Source organism: Panthera uncia, chromosome B1, assembly GCF_023721935.1.
Source record: "Panthera uncia isolate 11264 chromosome B1, Puncia_PCG_1.0, whole genome shotgun sequence".
NCBI classification, from domain to species: Eukaryota; Metazoa; Chordata; class Mammalia; order Carnivora; family Felidae; genus Panthera; species Panthera uncia.
Window position 1 is genome coordinate 176,099,058 of NC_064811.1, and position 21,781 is coordinate 176,120,838.

At 36.3% G+C, this 21,781-nt stretch overlaps 1 protein-coding gene across 8 annotated transcripts in view; it reads right to left on the reverse strand.

The window, feature by feature from the left end:
- Window positions 1-21,781, reverse strand: part of DLC1 (DLC1 Rho GTPase activating protein) — a 550,042-nt gene that overhangs the window by 299,641 nt on the left and 228,620 nt on the right. For all 8 annotated transcript variants that reach the window (XM_049631680.1, XM_049631683.1, XM_049631686.1 and 5 more), the window contains one exon: window positions 10,412-10,561. In XM_049631680.1, the coding sequence (XP_049487637.1) occupies window positions 10,412-10,561 (150 nt within the window). The remainder of the gene's footprint in view (window positions 1-10,411; window positions 10,562-21,781) is intronic.

Here is a 21,781-nt window from a genome sequence, read left to right on the forward strand (position 1 = left end):
TATATTTATATTTATATTTATATTTATATTTATATTTATATTTATATAATGGAATACTACATGGCCATAAAAAGGATGAGATCATTCCATTTGAGTAACATGGATGGACTTAGAGGGTACTGAAATAAGCCAGACTGAGAAAGACAAATACAGTATGACTCCACACATAAATGGAATCTAATACAAGCGAGTGAACAAAAACAGAATCAGAATTATAAATACAGAAAACAAACTAATGGTTGCTAGAAGGAAGAGGGGAGAGGAGTTGAACAAAGGGTAAAGAGGAGAGGGAAATACAGGCCTTCCACTTACGGAATGAGTTAAGTCATGGGAATAAAAAGCAGGATATAAGGAATACAGTCAATAATATTATAATAGCAATGTAATAGGACAGATGTTATCTATGCTTGTGGTGAACATAACATAATATCTAAGCCTGTCAAATCACTAAGTTATATACCTGAAACTAACATAACTGTGCATCAACTATAGTCAAATTAAAAAAAAGGAAATGGGTATAATAATAGCATTCACTCATAGAGTTTCACAAGGGTTAAACAAGATATATGCAAAGTACATGTAACTGGCACATAATAATTTTCATTAAATGTTTGCCTTTACTATAAATACTGTTATTATTAGTATCATGATATCTTCCTGAAACTAGTACACAGTATGTATATAAGACATGTCTGCTGAGTAGATGCATTTACTTGGCAACTTCATCAAAGGCAGTACATTAATCCATCAAATGCTCTATTTTTGTTATAAGGTAGCCTCAGAGCATAGAGGAAAATTGAGGGTGAGGGGAATGTAAATGGGAAGAAGCAGAGGTATACATCACTCTACAATTTTAACCTGAGAGAATATGAGTGAAACACCTCTGTGCCTACTCTTTACAACTCAACTTTCTCATGGCCCACATGGCTGCATACCATCTACACTACATTTATACTTTCTGGCCTTGTGTTCTATTATTCTCTTGTTTCTTGGTATTTTGCAGCCATACTGGTTGTTTCCCAGTTCTTCTAAAACACCAAATTGGTTTCTACAGTAGGGACTATGTCCTTCTTGTCTCTTGACTCAGAGTTTCCTTTTGTTGGCCCATTCTTGTCAAATCAGGTCTCAGCTTGAATATTTATTGACATTTCAAGCTAAAGTAGTTTCCTTCCTTCAACCTCCACAGTATATAATTCTCTATTTCATAATCAATTACCTTGCTTATTTATTACAAACCAACTGTATCCATCTATCATCCTATTTATCTACCCATCAGTTGTTTGGTCCATCCAACCATCCATCCATCCATTCATCCATCATCCATCCATCCACTCTCAACTCATCCCTTTTTCTAATATTATCTGCTTCCCTCTATGAGAATCTACATATCACAAAAGCAGAGACTTCACTGCTCTTGTTCACTGATATATCACCAGATCTTAGAATAGTGCCTGTCATGTAAAATTCTCATTAAATATTGTTTTAAGAAAGAATAGGTAGACTCAAAAATATTAATATCTCTTTCTTATTCCTCACAATGAAAGTAATTTTTGTAGTTTTTGTTATGAAATTGTAAATCACTAGTAGAACTTAAAGGGTCCAAATGAGGAAATAGAGAGGAGTTGGTAAAAGGGTAAGAACTTTCAGGTATAAGATGAATACGGTCTGAGGATCTAATGTAAAATATGGTGACTATGGGTGATAAGACTACATTAAAAAATAATAATTGAAATTTGCTAAGAGAATAGAACTAAAATGTTCTCACAACAACAACAAAACCCAAAGGATAAATATGTGAGGTGATAGATGTGTGAGTTAACTGGATGATGGGAATCTTTTCACATACATACAAATATCAAATCACCACAATGTACATTTTAAGTACTTTACAGTTTTATTTACCAATTATACCTTAATAAAGCTGAAAGTAAAAGAAAATGAAGAAACAAGACTGAAATATAAATGGAATATCTAAACAGAGCAATAACTAAGGAAACTGAAGTAGTAATAAAAAATTTTCCAACAATGGAAAGGCCAAGACCGGATAGTTTCACTGATGAATTCTACCAAACATTTAAAAAAGAATTAATGTCAGTCCTTTCAAAACTCTTCCAAAAAATTGAGAGAAGGGATTACTCCCAAACTCATTTTACAAAGCCAGAATTACCCTATTACCAGAGCCAGATAAAGACACTACAAAACAAAATGAAACAAAAACCAAAAAAATAAGCTATAGGCCAATATCCTTGATATAGATGCAAAAATTTTCAACAGAACTCTAGCAAACAGAATTCAAGAGCACATTAAAAGCACATTACATGATGTCCAAATGGTATTTATCCATGGGATGCAAGTATGTTCAATACACACAAGTCAACAAGTGTGATGTACCACAATAACAGAATAAAAGATAAAAATCATATGATCATCGCAATAGATGAAGAAAAAGTATTTGACAAAAATCAACAGTCTCTCATAATAAAAGCTCTCAACAAACTGTGCATGAAGGAATGTATATGAATATGATAAATGCCATGCATGACAAACCTACAACTAACATCATATTCTATGATGAAAAAATGAAAACTTTTCCTCTAAAATCAGCACCATGACAAAGGCGTCCACTCCCATCACCCCTCTTCAATATAGTACTGGAAGTTCTAGCCAGAGTGAGCGAGTGAGCAGGCAGGCAAATAAATAAATAAATAAATGTATGTCATCCTAATTGGAAGCAAAATTGTCTCTGTTTCAGATGACATGATATTGTATACTATATACAGAAAACCCTAACAACTCACCAAAAAACTGTAAGAATTAAAAATAATCAGTAAAGTTACAGGATAGAAATGAAAATACAAAATCAATATCAGCATATAAAAATTAATTGCATTTCTATACAATAACAGCAAACTATTTGAAAGAGAAATAAAACAATGCCATCTATAATAGCACAAACATAATAAAATGTTTAGTAATATATTTAACTAATAAGGTGAAATACCTCTACTGTGAAAACTAAAAGACACTGATGAAAGTGACTAAAGAATACACAAGTAAATCAAAAGCCATCCTGTGTATGTGGATCAGAAAAATTAATAAATTGCAAAAATGTTCCTACTACCTAAAATGATTTACAGATTCAATGTAATTCCAATCAAAATTTCAACGGCCTTTTTTACAGGAACAGAAAAAAATAGTCTTAAAATTCACATGGAACTACAAAAGACCCCCAAGATCCACAGCAATCTTGAAAAAGAAGAATAAAAGTGTAGTGATCAAAACAGCATGGCACTGGGGCACCTGGGTGGCTTAGGCGGTTAAGCGTCCGACTTCGGCTCAGGTCATGATCTCGCGGTCCGTGGGTTCGAGCCCCGCGTCGGGCTCTGTGCTGACCGCTCAGAGCCTGGAGCCTGTTTCAGATTCTGTGTCTCCCTCTCTCTGACCCTCCCCCGTTCATGCTCTGTCTCTCTCTGTCTCAAAAATAAATAAACGTTAAAAACAAAACAAAACAAAACAAAACAGCATGGCACTAGCACAAAACAGACACATAGATCAATGGAACAGAATAGGGACCAGAAGTAAGTCCATGAAGTTTTCTCAAAAAATTAAAAACAGAACCACCATATTATCCAGCAATCCCCCTTCTGGGTATATATCTGAAGGAAATGAAATCAGCGTCTTAAAAAGATACCTGTACTCCAATGTTCACTGCTGCATTATTCACAATGGGAAAGACATGGAAACAACCTAAGTATACTCTGACAGATAAATGGATAAATAAAATGTGGCATATGTGTATATGTATGTATATATATATGTAATTTATGTACATATGTATATATGCATATATGTATGTGTGTGTATGTATGTGTATGTGTGTGTGTATATATATATGTATATGTATATTGAGAGAGAAAAAGAGAGAGAGAAAAGCAGGGGATCCTATTATTTGTGATAACATAGATGGGCTCTGAGGGTATTATGCTAAGTGAAATAAGTCAGACAGAGAAAAGAAAATATGGTGTGATCTTACTTTTACAGAATCTAAAACAATGCAAATGCCTACAAACAGAGTAGAATGGTGGTTGACCTGGGCTGGGGGTGGAGGAAATGAGGCATTCATGATTAGTGATTAAGTGGTGATAAACTTTCAGGGCACCTGAGTGGCTTAGTCAGTTGAGCGTCAACTTTGGTTCAGGTTGTGATCTCGCGGTTGCTGGGTTCAAGCCCCACGTCCGGCTCTGTGCTGACAGCCTGGAGCCTGGGGCCTACTTCAGATTCTGTTTCCCAATCTCTCTGCCCCTCTCCTGCTCATGCTCTGTCTCTCTCTCTCTCTTTCTCTTAAAAATTAATAAACATTAAAAAATCTAAAAAAAAGAAGACACAAACTTTCAGTTATAAGGTGAATAAGTTATGGGATCTAATATAAAGCATGGTGACTATAGTTAAGAATACTGTATTATATACTTGAAAGTTGTCAAGATTAAATTTAAAAGTTCTCAACACACATACGCCCATCCACAAAATAATTATGTGAGGTTATGGGTGTGTTCATTAATCTTGTAGCCATCATTTTGCAATATATATGTATACTGAATCATAATATTGTACACCTTAAACTTACACAGTGTTGTATGTCACTTATATTTCAATAAGGCTGAAAAAGAGATAAGAGAAAAAAGAGAAACAGTATAAAAGACATACACAACTAGAGGGTATTATGCTGAGCGAAATTAGAGAAAGACAAATGTCATATGACTTCACTCGTATGAGGAATTTAAGACACAAAACAGATGAACATAAGGGAAGGGAAGCAAAAACAATATAAAAACAAGGAGGGGGACAAAACGTAAGAGACTCTTAAATACAGAGAACAAAAAGAGCGTTGCTGAAGGGGTTGTGGGAGGGGGGATGGGTTAAATGGATAAGGGGCATTGAGGAATCTACTCCTGAAATCATTGTTGCGCTATATGCTAACTAGGAGGTAAATTTAAAAATAAATAAATTTTAAAAAATGAGATGTGAAAAAATGAAAAAAAGACCTACACAACAATAATGAAACTTCAAGGTAATACTTTAAATATGTGTGTGTATGTGTGTGTGTGCCTGTGTGTGTGTGTGTGTAAAAACACCCATCTCTAACAAAATTTCTCATGCCCTGAGTGATTTCAAATTAAAGGCTGTTTGTTTGTTTGTTTGTTTGTTTTGCATGAAAAATACAAATATTTTACCAGAAGAGAAATATGATTCACTAAAATTTCAAACTGAATCAACATCAAATTGACAGTCATAAATAGCAGGTAACTTATAAACATCAAGTGCATAGTCATAAGTAGCAGGTAATTTATAAGCCATTTATGTTTGACCTTTATAGTTGGCGGAACTCCTTTTGCCTTCCTGTTTATAATTTGATTAGGTGATTAACAGGGTAACCTCTTGCCTTTTTAACAACACAACAGTTCTGAGGCAAACTGAAAAATATTTTAAAAATCTATCATTTATTGTGTTTTTACCTTCTAAAGACAGTACTGTACAGCCATTACCTGCTTCAACATTCACTAGCCCTACTTGACAGACAATGTAGTTAAGTCTTAAGGGAAGTAATTTGAGCAAATTCACACTATGCACCAGGGCTGACATTAAAACTCACATTTGTCAGACCCCAGAGTTCGACCCCTTTAAGTAGCTACTGTGACGTTCTGCTGGGGGCGCTTAAAATACAACTACAGAAGTGATTTAAGGAGGGTCACAAATACGTAGTTTAGCACAAATCCTTATTATTTTGTTTCCTCTCTATTCACTATGAGATATAACACATCGGCTCTCAGAATGTCTCATGTCCATTCCTTCTTTTCTTTTTCCACTGCTACCATACCCAAACTAAGTGGCTTCAAGCCCTGAATTAGCATTACTACGGCCACCTAATAATTGTGTTGTGACTCTGCTTTGTGTAATTCATCTTCCACATCATCTTCCTACTAGGCTCCATTCATCACTGTTACTCCATGCTTCAATTGTGCCAGACAACGGGAATATAAAAATCTTGGAATAGTTCCCATTGTGGGAATATAGTCTGATGTGCTATAGTAGAGGTGTATACACAGTACAATTGTGGTGTAAAGAAGTGAGTAGCTAGTGATCCATTGGAGATACAGATCTGGAGCCAGCAAAAAGGGGCTCACTGGTGACCCTCACTATGAAGGAAGTCATGGAAGCCATGGTAACTTCCAGGGAGAATATTCTGTCAGACATAGAAAGAACTGAGCCTAAAATCTGGAGATAAGATTTAAGGGGCAAATACAGGGAGAGGAGCCACTGAAATATATGAAAAGTAACTGCTGGGGGTATAGAAGAAAAGGAAAGAGAGGAGCCAGAAGCCAAGGGAGCTGTGAAATCCAGGGAGGAGAGGATACTCAATTGTTTCAAATGCTACAGCTAAAGACTGAGAGGTTACTACTGGATTTTTCAGACATGAGATGAGTTGCGGAGAAATGACAGAGCAGTGGACAAGAATTAAATCAAGGAATATATACTAGATGAAAAGGAGAATAAATCTTGGCTCACAAGGGAGGACATGGGAGGAAAAGAGAGAAGAAAAGGAGTACCTACGGATATTTACAGTTGTGAGGCTGCAAAGTTCCTGTCAATGGTCCATTTTCTCTGCCAAGAGGAACATGAGGATGTTTGCTAAGAGAAAGGTGTAAGGGTAGGTCAGGGTTTGGGGAGCATAGTAAAATTTTTGAGTAGCTGCCTTGGATTATGGGAAAAGAACCAGGAAGACAAAAAAAAATGCTATAGAACCATGTTGGAGGTTCAGCTAAAGGTAGTGAAGTGACCCTGACTTATATGTTTTTTAAGCTTCTCTGTGGCATAGAAGAAATACTCCAAGATATTATCAATAGTTCCTTGTTTACACATTAACTTGAACACAATTAGCAACTTAATATTCAGAATACCTTGTTACTGGGAAAAAAAAAATCCTTGACTGTCAGACAAGGAGGTTCTGGTTCTGGAAATGGTGAACAATTGTGAGTGAACGATATGCCTCTTGGGAAGGGTTATAATACAGAAGAATGAGCATATATAAAGATTAATTGTCAGTAAACACTACTGCCTTCTCCATCCTCCACTCACACTGATCCCATGAGATGGGCCATCATTTATCAGCTCTAAGAGACTGGCACACAGTGAGTACTTGGACAAAATCAAGTTTTTGGACTCTAGAGGAGAAAACCAGATCCTAGGCTGCGGTGAACCACCAAGATATAGTCAATTTGCAAGTCTCTATTATCAAAGCAACCTTAAATCTTTATTTATATTCTTATCGTAGTGATTTTTCATCTTCAATCTATTATTCAATCAATAGACTCCAGTCTATTAGTTTTTACACCCTTTATCATAGGTAGAAAACTCACTCTAGTATTTTCTCATAAGTAATCTCAAACTGAGGTCACGGTTTGACTGTAGTCTTGTCTTTCCTCTTAAACTGTAAATACACAAAGGAGTGTAAGGGTGTGAAAGAGGGAGGTTCTCCTCTGAATCTGGGACAGTGATACTTGCTGGATGATCAAGGTCATAATCATGCTGTTATAATCCCCTTATTCCCTGGTGCAATTATCAAAAGAAATGGAAAGTGCCTGTGGAAAAAATTTTGATGATGAGAGACTTTTAAAATTAGCTTTAAATACCAAGGAACAGAAATAAAGAACAAGGGATGACCTAGAAAAATATAAAGACCAAAAAGATGTTTTTGTCTCTGAGGGCTGCAGGCTATGTCTTATTCATCTTTAGCCCAGTGCCTGGTGTGAGTACATGGGAGAAGGAAAGAGAATAACACAGTATAAATACGTGCTCTGTGCCAGATCTGTGCAATACATCTTAATATATGTTCTCTCATTTACTCCTTCCAACTAGCCATTTGATAGAAAATAATATTGCTTTTTTTTTTTACATGAACCTAAAGTTGAGAAATCACATAGTTTTCTTATATTCTTAGATATTCAGTTGTGGAGCTGGTATTTGAATGCAGGTCTGTAAATCCCAAAGTTCATAAGGTTTCTATTGTATTAATTTGCCTATTCCAAGTATTTACTGAGCTGAAAACTTAGAAATGGATCTCAATTTATAGAATCAACCATCCTCAGCAATGGTGGTTGTGTTCCAGGAGACAGTGCATGCAATATAAAATCTGGTTTATACTTTAAATGGAGGCTGAAGATGTAGATGTAGGCAAATCCTAAAATTATCACCTGAATTTGTCCCTGTTTGTGTTTTGCCTTTACCACTGAACAAAGATACATGTCTACCAGGTAAGAGCTGCCTTTCTTTCTGAGATGGAGACAATAACACAGAGATGGGTTGGTTTTTTTCCCCTAAATACATGGGGATTGAGGAAAGTTCAGTATAGATGGAGAGTATAGGGGAGAAATTAAAAAAGACAGGGAGATATTAACAATTCCCATCAGACAACTTCTAAAGAGAAAATGTATTCTATGGCAAAGAAGTACTAAGAAATGCCTCTTGTTGAAAAATATGGTTATTTCTATTTTTATTTTTTAAATTTATTTTAAGAAAGAGAGAGGAAACTGGGGGAGGGGCAAAGGGAGAGAGAGGAAGAAGGAGGGAGAGAGAATCCCTAGCAGGTTTCACACCGCCAGCATGGATCCCGATGCGGGGCTCAAACTCATGAACCATGAGATCATGACCTGAGCTGACATCAGAGGCTTAACTGACTGAGCCACCCAGGCACCCTGGGTTATTTCTGTTTTTAAAAATGATAGAAATGAGTATAAAGTTTCTACACACTTTTCATATGTAAAAAAGATTAAAACACCCCTTCTTGTTGGTCTTCAGGTTACTTTGATATTAGTTTTTCCATTGGGATCCTGTCCTACTAAAGTATGTGCAAGATACTATAGCAGCACCAGAGAAGGGGTAATTGATTCTTTCTGGAAAGACAGAAGAAGCTTAGGGCAATATTTCACTGTAAAGAAAATTTGAGATGAATACTAAAGGGTAAGAAATGATTATCCAGAAGATCACAGACAAAAACGAAAATTTCATTCTACTGGCTTTAAGTTGAAGTATCTAATTTATTTCCCTCTCTCCTTCCTTCCCCTTCCTTCATTCCTTCATTGCTTCCTCTCCCTCTCTATGTCAATCTTTCATCTATCATTTGCTTAAGCTATAGGATTCCCAATATGGTCAGCTAGAGAACGCAGTGTGGTGTAGCGGTTAAATGGCATGGCTTGAGATGAAGATTCGCTGAAGTACGTACTCCAGCTTTGACGCATATAATTACTGACTTCTCTATCTTTCACTCATTTGAAAAATGTGAGGAATGAATGTGCTAATATGCATAAATCATTTAAAATCATACCTAGCATATACCAAGGTTAGTTATCATTTTAATTTGTTCATTTACTTTGAAATATTCTGCCCCATCGTCAGAGTTAAGTCTTGAATCACTTCAGAATCAATGATAGAGCTATACTAATTAGAGAATTTGATGCAGAATAGTTCTATTTTGGTAGCTGCTCCAATTTATGTATAGGATTTTACACCCTTTTGATCTTAGGTAAATATATCATCTCTTGACTTAATGTATTGATTATCGCATAGCAAAAGTAACAGATTAATTGAAAAGGGATTCATGGCTTAATTATAAGCAAATCTACCATCACATTTGCTAGATCTGTACAAATTAAGCCATTTAATATAGAGTAAATATGTAAAGTGCATACTCAGTCCTGGAATCTGCCTTTCAAATTTTATTTTGAATGTCAGAATCTCAGAGGAGTGTCTGTCTTATAAGAAATTAATGCAGTGTAGAATGAAACTCTCACCTCTGTCCCATTCGCTGTATTTCATGGAGTGAGTTTTAGAGTGTTTTCAAGTTAATCTCGTATAAATTATTTCTTGTAGTATGCCGGGTTAGTCCAGCATCCATTCATCCACTCACCCATCTACCCAAACATCCATGCATGCGTGTGTGCATGCAGCAAATATTTAAGCATCTCCTACGTGCAATGTAAATTTGTGAAATATTAGAAAAAAATATTAAGTGAGACAGACATAGCATTGCTAATGGTGCTCATAGGATGTCAGAGAAGACTGGTAATGAGAGAAACAACTACAATAAAGATGATTTGATCTCTACGAAACATAATTTCCCCAGGTGACTCTCTTTCTTGTCTAGCCCATAATAATCATTTCCTTTTTAAGCACACTTCTCTTTTAAATAATATTGCACGAAGCCCAGAATTATTTGAGCGATCTTTGTGGGACAGTATCAGGGCCACATTTAGGTAGGTAGTGCTACCATCAGAGGTGTTTCATTTGCAAGAGGCACTGTATGAAATAAAGAGGTAACATTCTCAGGGGAAAAGAAGTGGAAAAGAGGAAAGCTCACAGGAACGTGCCGCCGCAGGTTTGTTGGTGTGCCGGACGGAGAGGAGCTGGTGCTGAGGGCATTCTCAATGTCCTGATCAAGTTGGTCCAGTTTCATAATTAGCAGCACCATGGAGTCTAGCCGCGCCCTATCTCGATCTTCTCTTATTTCCTGAGGAACAGAACATGTTGTTACTAAATCTGAAAGGGCATTTCTTGGAAAGAATAAAAAGTTCCCTGTTCTTCAATGTGACAAAAAGGACAGTGAATAATAGGCAGCCTTCTACTCAAGGGGGAAAGGAAGTTCTATTCTGTATCATCAATGGGCTCTTCATTGGGAAGATGCTGACCTACTGCCAAAGAAGCATTTTACTTGAATTTTAAATATACATCTTCTGGCAAAAAGTGAAATGAAAAAGAAGTATAACATCAGTGAGTACTGATACATATTTACTACTTTTCTGTGGACTATTCTGGGGAAAAATTAGATGTTACTTTGTTCATGGTATAAATCAATTATGACATACTAATAACTGTTTGTGGTTAGGCATTTAAGGATCCATACAATATTTTTGGAAGAATACTTCTGAGTATAGGAAAAAAAATGGGAAAATAATCAAAGGCGGCAGGATTCGGTTTGTACAGTGGGCAAGTTCCTTTGTTTGTTTTGTTGTATTTTGTTTTGTTTTTGCATGGCGCCATTTACCTACTGCTGCTTCAAGCTATATCACTGTCAATATTTCTTTTCAAGCTTCTTTTTTTTCACATTAAAAAAAAGCCCCCATAACTGTATATATTTTTGTAAATGATCATGGTTACTTATCCTGAATTCTTTATAATATTGAGATATATTTATGGAAATACTGTTGCTTACAGGAATAACTAAAGCTTCTCATTGACCATAGAGAGTCATTTCCACATGACCGTTTACTATTCTTGCATATTCAAATCATGTCAATTAGTATTAGGAATTTTCCAGATTCCCTGCGGGCTGTGCAAGGTATCAAGGTTGGATAGGGCATTGGGTTGGGAAAAAAAGGCCATGGAAAGCACAGTAAGGTTCTTTAGAAGCAAAATCTATTGAGACATGTAATAGACTCAGGGCTAGCCCTTTGGAAGAAAACTATCATGTGTAACTCACGTTGCTATCTTCTCATCTGTCTTTGATATTTACCTCCGTGAAATCAGCTTTGAGAGGAACACGAGTGGGGACCTCAAGGGGAAAATATATCACGACAGAAGCCTGAGGGATGTGGGTACAAGGGAGCAGGTGACGGTATTGGAAGTGAATCAGACATTTTATTTTGTTTTGGCATTTTTTAATCCCCTAAATTCTCTAGCCTTCATTAGGAGGGAACCCCAAAGAACAGGGACTGACTAGGGTAAATTTCATGGATTAATCAAATTCTATACAAGTCTCTGTACCCCCAATAGCTAGAGCATTATTTCCCAGATGTCAAACAGTTGGCCTTTTAAAGTGTTCAAAGAATCATTAATTAGGGTAACATTCGTAAATTATTTGGGTAAGCTGAACCTGTGTTTGGTTTAACAGACTAACATCAAATTGAAAGAGCTAGTCCTATTTCCATAAAGACATCCAGTTTGAGAATAACTTAAGAATTTTTTTTGAGTTGTATTACTTACTTCAGAATACTATGCTGTGATTATTACTTAAATTTCCTTTCATTGTCCCTGCTGTCTAAAACATGTAATGAGGCTCTGACACAATTACAGGCTCTTGTCATCAGAAAGTCTTATGTTTTATGCTTGAGAGTATCCAGGATATTTGCAAACAGACTTGAACCTTACTATATATCATATCCTTCACTGCCACAGAACTTTGTTATAGTCAAAAGAGCATTACAGTAGAATCCTGCTTCTACCTTAAAATGAAGTCCTGGAAATATTGGAGATTATTCTAAATTTAATTCTCTTCTAAATACCCAAAACATGGAAAACCTGACTGAAAGAAGACTCAAAGTCCTCTTAATTACTTCTCCAATGTATTTGCTTGTATAATTTCCTTCTTTTTAAAACCAAAGTTGTGTTTGGCAAGATAATGTTCTTTGTATCTCTACATCCACATGTTTTTTCTGTGTGATTTTAATCTCCCAGTTATAACATCCTCAAGCACAAAAATTATGTTTTTCTACCTGGCAGATGAGACAAGTTATACACTGCACATGCAATATGTTTTCAGGAATAATAGTAATGAAATCAATAGGAGCCAGTGAAATAACAGCTCCCAAAGCCTTAGAAAGTATATCTTGATGTTTTTCCAGCTACTAAGTTAATGTTGGATAAAGCAGTATGTCCTGGGTTGTCCTAGACCTACCAGCAGTGGTCTCAGAAACAATTTGTCTTTGAATTAACTGGATGCTGAGATTGTACTTTAAAAACATTTTTAAATCCATGGGCTGAGCATCAAATTATTTCAAATGCTCTGCCAAAAGGAATAAAACCAAACGGCCTTGGTCTACAATATTCCTTTAGAGAAATAAGCCTATTGATTTCGCCTTCCTTCCTGGATGCTTCCTTATTCACTATCTATTACATTCAGCATCAAGTGTCAAGTACACAGACCAGTATCCTGTGTACATCCATAAAACCTCACAAAATAGAGTGGACTACAAATCAGATGCTTTGGATAAATTTTATTGTCTTTGTTTTTAAAGCCCCAGATATTAATATTTAACAGTTCTAACCTTTCATATGTCCATGGCTAAACTCCAGCAAATAGCTCATGCCTGAAAATAGAGCTGCGTATTTGCAGGTTTTGGCTAGGTTGACTTCTACAGTGAAGCTTTTATTTCATGCTGTCTCCATAGTCCACGAAGAGCACCTTCTTTAATAAGTAAAGCTGCCTATTAGTGAAGTTCTCAATATTTCAGTACCTTAACCCCTTCAAATCAAGGCCGAGATGCTAAATTCTCTCCCCTCCCGTCTTTCCTTCCTTCTTTCCTGCAGTCATAGCTGTTCTGGGCCAAGCACCATTAAAGGGACAAAATAGTCACAAGTGGATAAGAGATTTAAAAATTCCTGCTTTCTTGAATATTATAGTCAACCATGAGAAGACACAACAAAAGTTAACAAATTCATAAGTAGGATGGTTTCATACAGGAACAAGTGTAAGAAGCAAATAAATTGGGTAAGAATCTACACAGTCACTGAAGGGGGTGTCCCACTTTGTATAGAGTGGTTGGAAAATAGTTTTCTGTGGTTGGAAAACAGAGCTAAATCATGATGGGGAGAAAAAGAATGGGGTAGAAGAGAGATACGGAGATGAAGATGGGGATGGAGAGAGACAGCAAGTGAGAGAGAAAGGGAGAGAGAAAGAGAGAGAGAGAAAGGAAGACAGAAAGAAAGGAAGAAAATGAAAGGCAAAGAAAAAAGGGGAAGGGAGGGGAGGGGAAGGGAAGGGAAGGGAAGGGAAGGGAAGGGAAAGAAGAAGAGGAAGAAGGAAGGAGGAGAACTGGGAAAATGGTACTGCACACATCTTGGATGCTAGACTGGAATGAGCTGGATGAATAAGAGGATCAGATAAAAGGTGGGGGACACCAGGAAGGGAAGTGAGAGCGAAAGGAATGAATACTAGAACAATGTGCAGGTGAATATGAACAGGAGCCAAAATATATTTTGTCATGAAGGTCACTGTAAAGGTCAAATTTATTCCTTGCAGTGGGGCCACTGGCAGGATGTAAGCACATGAGTGATTTCCTGTGTATTTTACTTTTAGGATCCTCACCACATACTGACAATCAAACATTTTTGGAACCTCACGCTACTTTACCCCCAGCAAAGTCAAATGGCTAATACATACTAAATAGTTCAAATTAACCTAGGATTATTTTCTAGTCCTAGTCCTAGTTCTTTTTTTTCCCCCTGAAGTCTGAATTGGACCCACATTATGGTAATTATAAGGAGATAACAAATTTAAGAGTTCATCTATCTTGATGAGCACTGACTAATACATGGCATTGTTGAATCCCTGTATGGTACACCTGAAACTAATATAACACTGTGTGTTAACTACACTGGAATTAAAAAAAATGATATGCTTTTATAACACGGCCATAAATATTTTGAGATCGAAGTGAAAAAGAAGACACTGTCTGAGGAAGCTGTTTCTTGGAAGCAGGGAGTGGTATGTTAGTAAATGTTTAGAAACTAGATACCAAATGAAACAAAAGTCCTCATGTGTAGCATGTGCCATTTTTTCTGTGACGTAAATATTGTCATAGCTGGTTTCAAGCTACCAACAAGACATTAGTGAACTCAGAACAGGAAGAGATGTCACCAGTTTGCTCTTGTGAGCTTATGCGAGCTGGTGCATATTTGTGCCAACACATAGTAGGAGTGGGGATCAGTAGGATGGAGAGACATGCTCAGAATTGGATTCAAATAGAAGCATTGCTAGTTAAATCGACAGTTGTAATTATGGCTTAGTCAACATAATAACATTGAAATAATGCATTTTATTTATTTAATGCATTTATTTTCCTTAACTTTTGCTCTTGTTGCCCAGGCAGAGTTCAGTATAAATTGTTGACTGAAATTTAGTGTTCTTCTGGAGACTTCTTTTTTCCTAGAAGCAGCTCACGTATCTGCCTTCTTTGCACTATCCATTATTTATGTTTGTAAAATCCCTTAAAATTCATTATAATTAACATATCTTCATATGTGTATTTTCACTTAAATAGGTCAAACAGGGGTGCCTGGGTGATTCAGTCAGTTGAGTGTCTGACTTCTGCTCAGTCATGATCTCGTGGTTCATGAGTTTGAGGCCCACATTGGGCTCTGTGCTAACAGCTCAGAGCCAAGAGCCTGCTTCAGATTCTGTGTCTTCCTCTCTCTCTGTCCCTCCCCCACTCATACTCTGTTTCCTCTCTCTCATAAATAAATATTTTAAAAAATAATTGAAAAATAAGTCAAAACATATTTGAGTAACTCATTATGTACTTGGGTACTTTCTCCAAAATTAAGACTTTAGAAATCGAGAGCTCTAGGATCATGGCTATTGGTTCCACGGTGTTCTGACTTTGCAGCTGTAGAGTTTTAAATCCAGATCACTTTTCCATTGACAAACTGAATAGAGTAGAGCCCATCTCTCCCCACTCGTTGCCTTGGTCTTTTTCCAATACTCCATTTTGCTTCCCTTTCATGGATGCAATTTCTAATTCAATGCCTATTAGGCATCATTTATTCTCTCCTTAACTACTGCAACCTGTTTTCATTCCTTCTAATATACAGAAACTATGTTTTGGAAGAGTAGCGATAACCACAATTAAATGCAAGAAACTTTTGCATCTAGACAAGTCCTTGTACGTTTTTAACAGTCTTCACGATGTTTATTGGCCATCTCCTGTGTCCTATGCACTGTTCCCTAGGAAGCTACCTATTTCATACTTGTACAGTTGTAAGGTTGAGAATTCTGCCTTCCTTTAACTTCCCAGTTTCTCCCTCCAAAACTAGACAGCATAAAGTAGTGTCTATTCCATGAAAGAGCCTTTCAAATATTTGAAGAACTACGTTGTGCCCATTTTCTTCCTTTTCTAGGTGAATCATACTCAGTCCCCTTAATGATTTCTCATACATGTTTTCAAATCCTCATTAGTTCTATTTACCCTTCTCTGAATATGACATAATTCTGTCATTGACCCAATTAATAGTCAGTGCTGAGAATTAAATATATTACTCTACACGTTCTCAGACCAGGGCAGAGTAGGCAAGTATTTCCCCATGTTCTATATACCCTCTCTAACACAGCCTAAGAATTAAGTGCCTGTTTAGAACATGAATAGGCTATTCTTAATAGGATTGCATGATTTGCTTTTTTAATGAGGAAAAACTATTTAGTTGCCTGTGAGCTGACCTTGAGTCAATGGTGTGATATATGTCTCCTTTTCCCAATATCTGCCTGTGTAGCACTAAGAACAGAAACATCCTGTTGTCGAGAGACTGTAACCAGCTGTTGTCAAGGTATAGATAATATATATCACAGTTGTGGAAGAAATTTCCAGTTGTATTTCTTTCAGAAACACGTCAGTGGATGCTTAGGCAAATTTGGAGAGAAACTTCTATTCAATTCGATTTGTTGTCAAAAGCCTAATATGGCCAACCGCATGGTTTTCATTGGAAAATCTTAAAGATGTTCCTTATTTACTCCCAAGAGCTATTTAGCCCCTGAGCAGTGAAGTCATTTGGGTCACAATGGGATCTGGGGGAGATAAACAGGGTTTTTAGGGGGTCATTCTCTCCAGGTCTCTGAAAAGGAATTCTTTGAACAGGAGACTCCACTACCTTCTTTCCTTCTATCTGGGGAAGATAATTCCAAGCTTCCTCTCTCCCAGATGCTCTTTATTGAGCAACACAGGACACAGCACACACACACGGAGTGGGGAGGAGGTGAAGATTACCAGACACTCTACAGATTGTGAAGTACAGAGAAAAGGATGCCTCCCCTAGAGACGCAGAGGCACTGTTTTCCTAATGCCAAGCATTTGGAAGGAAACCAAAAAAATGCAGTAAACCACCTGAATGCTTCCAAATAGTGGACATTTGGCTCAGCAAATATAGCACTGCCTGAATGTTCTGCTTGTCAATGAGTTGTGGCATCACATAGACAGCCATAATAAATTAAAGGCGAGGCCAGGAATAGAACTAAGACTTCCTGATTCATAATCCAAGGTTCTGGCCCCTACACTGTCTTTGATTCCATACGCATCTTACTGGCATTCTGGGCTGGTAATACTCCTTGTTCACCCGTAATAGAAAGGGACCTTTTAGCAAAAGACTTGGCCCGACTTCATTCTGAATTATTTGATCTGAGGCCAGCTGGATTAGTATGAAATCTCATATTAGTGTTATACATTTCATCTGAAAATAAATTCCTCACTCTAGACTTTCCTTTCTTAAAATAATATCCTGTTTAAAGAACCAGAAAGTTATTCATTTTTTTTTTTCTTCAGAAGCAGTGAAGATTTTTATCTGAATAGCTAGTTAGGGGCTAAAGATAATTTAACTATCCTACGTTAGAATTTCTAGGCAAGTTAAACAAGTCAACCTTAATTTTTATACTGGTGCATTTCAAGATGAAATTTATGTGGATTAGGTAATAAAACAAACCAGCAATTATCTCCGATTTGCCAGATACAGTCTGTTCAACCACAAAATCTTTGCATGTTATCTTAATAGTAACATGTGCCAATATCATTTTAATATCAGATGATAGAGGGTGATCTAATACCCTCATTCAAAGTTACTACAAGGAATCTTTGAACTGGTATGTAAATTGTGGCTTTTTAGTGTTTACCTTCACTTCCTATGTTATCTCCTTCCATTTACAAAGCATGGTGAAGAAAACTGGTTCCTCCTTAGCTTGATTTTTAAATTCCAGTGAGGTTTCAAATAGAGCATTTTTAAACTGGGACTTCTGTAAATTGCTTACAGAGTCTCCTGCATAGACTCAAAGGATATCTCTGCAGCTGGTCCTAAGGAGTGCTCAGAAGTGGCAGATGTGAGTCAGGGACAGAATTGTGTGGGCAGAAATTCCTCTCTATTCCAGGGAAATCTGAGGATGACTTCCTCCACTAGGTTTAAAGGTCCATTTTGGGGAGTGGGATATGATTTCTACTTAAATAATTTGGTAGGCATTCTGGAACCAGTGTTTACTTTAAGTGGTAAAATTGGGAGACTGACTTTCATGGTCACTTAACACATTTTATAGACACAAAGTCAACCTTTGTGGGTTATTTATTCTGTATCATCACTCCTACCTGATATCTGCAAATCTATGCAGTTTTTGTTACTTTGGCTTTTTTGTTTTGTTTTGTTTGTTTTACAATTCTCAGTAGCTCTGTCCTTGGGCTCAGATGTTAAAGGAGGCAGGACTTTTCCTGATGTGAAAACGTGAGAAAAACATCTATTTCCATTAAAATTCCATCAACTGTTTTCAGGAATATTATGATGGTCTTTTTTAGGTGTGGATAACAAAGAAAGACAAAAGTAAAAATTTCTTCCTCTTCCATAAAAATTTATATGACTTAATTTAGAAAAAAGTCTTGTATTGAACCTGGCTTCTGTTAAATTTTCTAGTTTTACCTCTCACATTCTTTCTGATAATTCCCAGTGTTCCCCAATGTCAGTCATTTTGAGGACTACTGCTACATTATTCTTAATATTTTTCTTTAATTGGATTCACTTTTTTACAGCTAGATAAAAATTTAAACATATGAATGCTATATAATATGTAAGTAATAATTTTATTTTTTATAAAGTATATTAAACTATACAATTATCAAAATCAACCATACTATGTGATATAATCTTACATAAACGACTGTACTATATTTTAGAAAATGCTCAGTTATAAGTCCAGAACTTCTTTTAGTTTCTCAAATATGTCATGTTCTCTCTCTCTCTCTCTCTCATTGCAACAAGGATTACTATATGTAGCAAATAAAAATATAGGATACCCAATTACATTTGAATTTCAGATAAATAATTTTTTTTTGTATAAGTATATCCCAAATATTGCACGGGATATACTTATACTAAGACATTTTATGTTGTTTATCTGAAATTCAAATGGAACTGGGGATCCTAAATGTTATCTGGCAACTGTATTTGGACCCATGTAATAATGTTTCTTAGGCTTAACATACTTCTCCCCTGACTGGGTATATCAGAGGAAATCTTTGGTTTCAAGTATCATGTGACTCCAATGGAGAGGTTTCTATACAAGGTTGTTTCCTTGAATGAATGAACAGTAATTGCCTTCTAAGTTTAGTTATACAATTTCAAAGAATAGGAATTTCCTTTCCTCAGTGTTCTATTTAGTGTTATAATCCTAGGCAAATCTAAGACTTCTCATTTTGATTTTTCTTCAGCAACAAAATAAAGTCTGAAAAGCGCATGAGGCAGATCTTTTTAGAATTGCAAATTCACTTCAATTGTTAATATTTTGTATGAAATTTTCTAGAAATGAGTAAATCAGATTGAATTTTTTTACCACCGTATAGGTTTTCACAACTCACACGTGCAGTGTGGCTGTGGCTTTTTTTTTGACACTAATGAAGAGCCTTTACAGCGAAAAATTATGGGAACTACTTACCTAGCTCCATCCTCTCATTTTTTTCTGATAAGTTACTTTAGCAAATTTAAGACTTTCCCAAGCTACAAACTGATAGTGTCAATGGCTACTTGGGAAACAAGAAGCAAAGATGAAATCAAGAGACACTGAATTTCCAATTCTTCCATTAACCTAAGTCCTGTAAATCTTTTGTTTTACTCTACAGGTGACCTAATACAAATGATCTGAAAGATCTGGGAAGAATACATATAGATTAAAAAACTGACTTAGTTACATATGAGTGGCATCTTCTTATTGTTACTAATCTACAAATTTAGAAGCTAAATCATCTTACTGATGATTTGTTCCTTTCCTTCTCCTTCCCTCCCTCCCCTTTCTTTTTCTTTTCCTTCCTTTTTTCCTTTGTTCTCTCTTTCCTTCCTTCTGTCTCTCTTTCTGTCTTTTTATTTGTCAACAGTTTATCAGTGGTTCTCAAATATGACTGTGCATCAGAACCTTCTAAAGAACTTGTCAAAACACAGACTGATTCAGTAGATCCTTGATGGGACGGAGCATCTGCATTTTTTTTTTTTTTGAAATTTATTGTCAAATTTCCATACAACACCCAGTGCTCATCCCAAAAGGTGCCCTCCTCAATACCATCACCCACCCTCCCCTCCCTCCCACCCCCCATCAACCCTCAGTTCGTTCTCAGTTTTTAAGAGTCTCTTAGCATCTGCATTTTTTTTTACAAGTTCCTGAATAACGCTGTTGCTGCTGTATGGAGGGCTAGACTTTAAGAACCTCTGAACCACATGTTAGAGTAATAGTTCTCTGCAGTGGCTGATTATAAGTATACTTGTAGAGCTTTGAAAACTTCCACATCTAAGGCACCATCCACCGAATTTCGAAGACGTAGGGTTGGGCCAACCTAGTGTGATTTTAAAGAATTCAACAGATATATTCAAAGCATAGCGAGGGTTAAGGAACATTAAAATAAATTATAATTGTAATAGATTACAGAGAAGCTAGTCCATGGTTTCTGACCCCCCCAAAAATAGCATAATCGGAATAGATTTTTATCTACAGTGCTCCCACAATAAGAAATCCATTAGACCTTTATATTGATAGAATAATAAAAAATACAACAAATGTCAAAAAAGGTATTTATAACATTCAAAACCTATTTTTTTAACTTTAATGTTTATTTATTTTTGAGAGAGAGAGAGAGAGCAGGAGTAGTGGAGGAGCAGAGCGAGAGGGAGGCACAGGATCCAAAGCAGGCTCCAGGCTCCCAGCTGTCAGCACAGAGCCCAACGTGGGGCTCGAACCCACGAACCGTGAGATCAGGACCTGAGCCAAAGTCGGATGCTTAACTGACTGAGCCACACAGGTGCCCCTCAAAACCTATTTTAAATCACTTGTTAGTGGTTTAATAAACAGAAAAACAACAAAACCCTCTCAGATAGGAAGGATTTAAAAGGCAATATTCTTAACTTGATTAAGAGTATCAGGCAATTAGACTAAGTTTTAAGTACAGAGGTGGAATATTAGAAACACTTCTATAATACTAAGAAAAAGTAAGAATACTCATTATCACTCATTTTATTCAATGCTTTGATTAAGGTTCTGGCCGAAGAAACGAAACAACAAACAGCAACAACAACAACAACAAAAAAAACCCAGAGTTGATTATATTACAAAGGAAGAGAATTTGTACCTTAAAAATCCCAGAGAATCAATTAAAACAATGGAATAGAAAAAAACAAATCACAGTGACAACAAAGACTAAAATATCTAGAAGAAACTGAACAAGAAATAATGAAGATTTTCATGGAGAAAATTTAAAGTGTCACCAAAGGATTTAAAAGAAGACTAAACAAATGGAGAGACACATAATTGCTCTGGATAGGAAAATTCCTTCTAATACATTTTAAAGCAAATTTGTTATGTATATTGTCTGTTTCCCTTCTAGAATTTAGTTATCATTGCCTGCTTTGTTCAATGATAACAACCCAAGAATCTAGAATGGTCACCAGCACATAATCATCATACAATAAATGTTTGTTGAGTGAATGAATGAATGAATGAAATGTTAATTGTCTTTCAATTAAATTTTTAACCCAAGTAGTCTGACCCAAAACTCCCATGGGATTTTTTTAAAATGAAACTTGAAAAGCTGGTTTTTAAAAAAACAAAAAGAACTGGGCCCCCTGGGTGGCTCATTCAGTTGAGGGTCTGACTTTGGCTCAGGTCACATGATCTCACGGTTTGTAAGTTCGAGCCCAGAGTTGGCCTCTGTGCTGACAGCTCAGAGCCTGG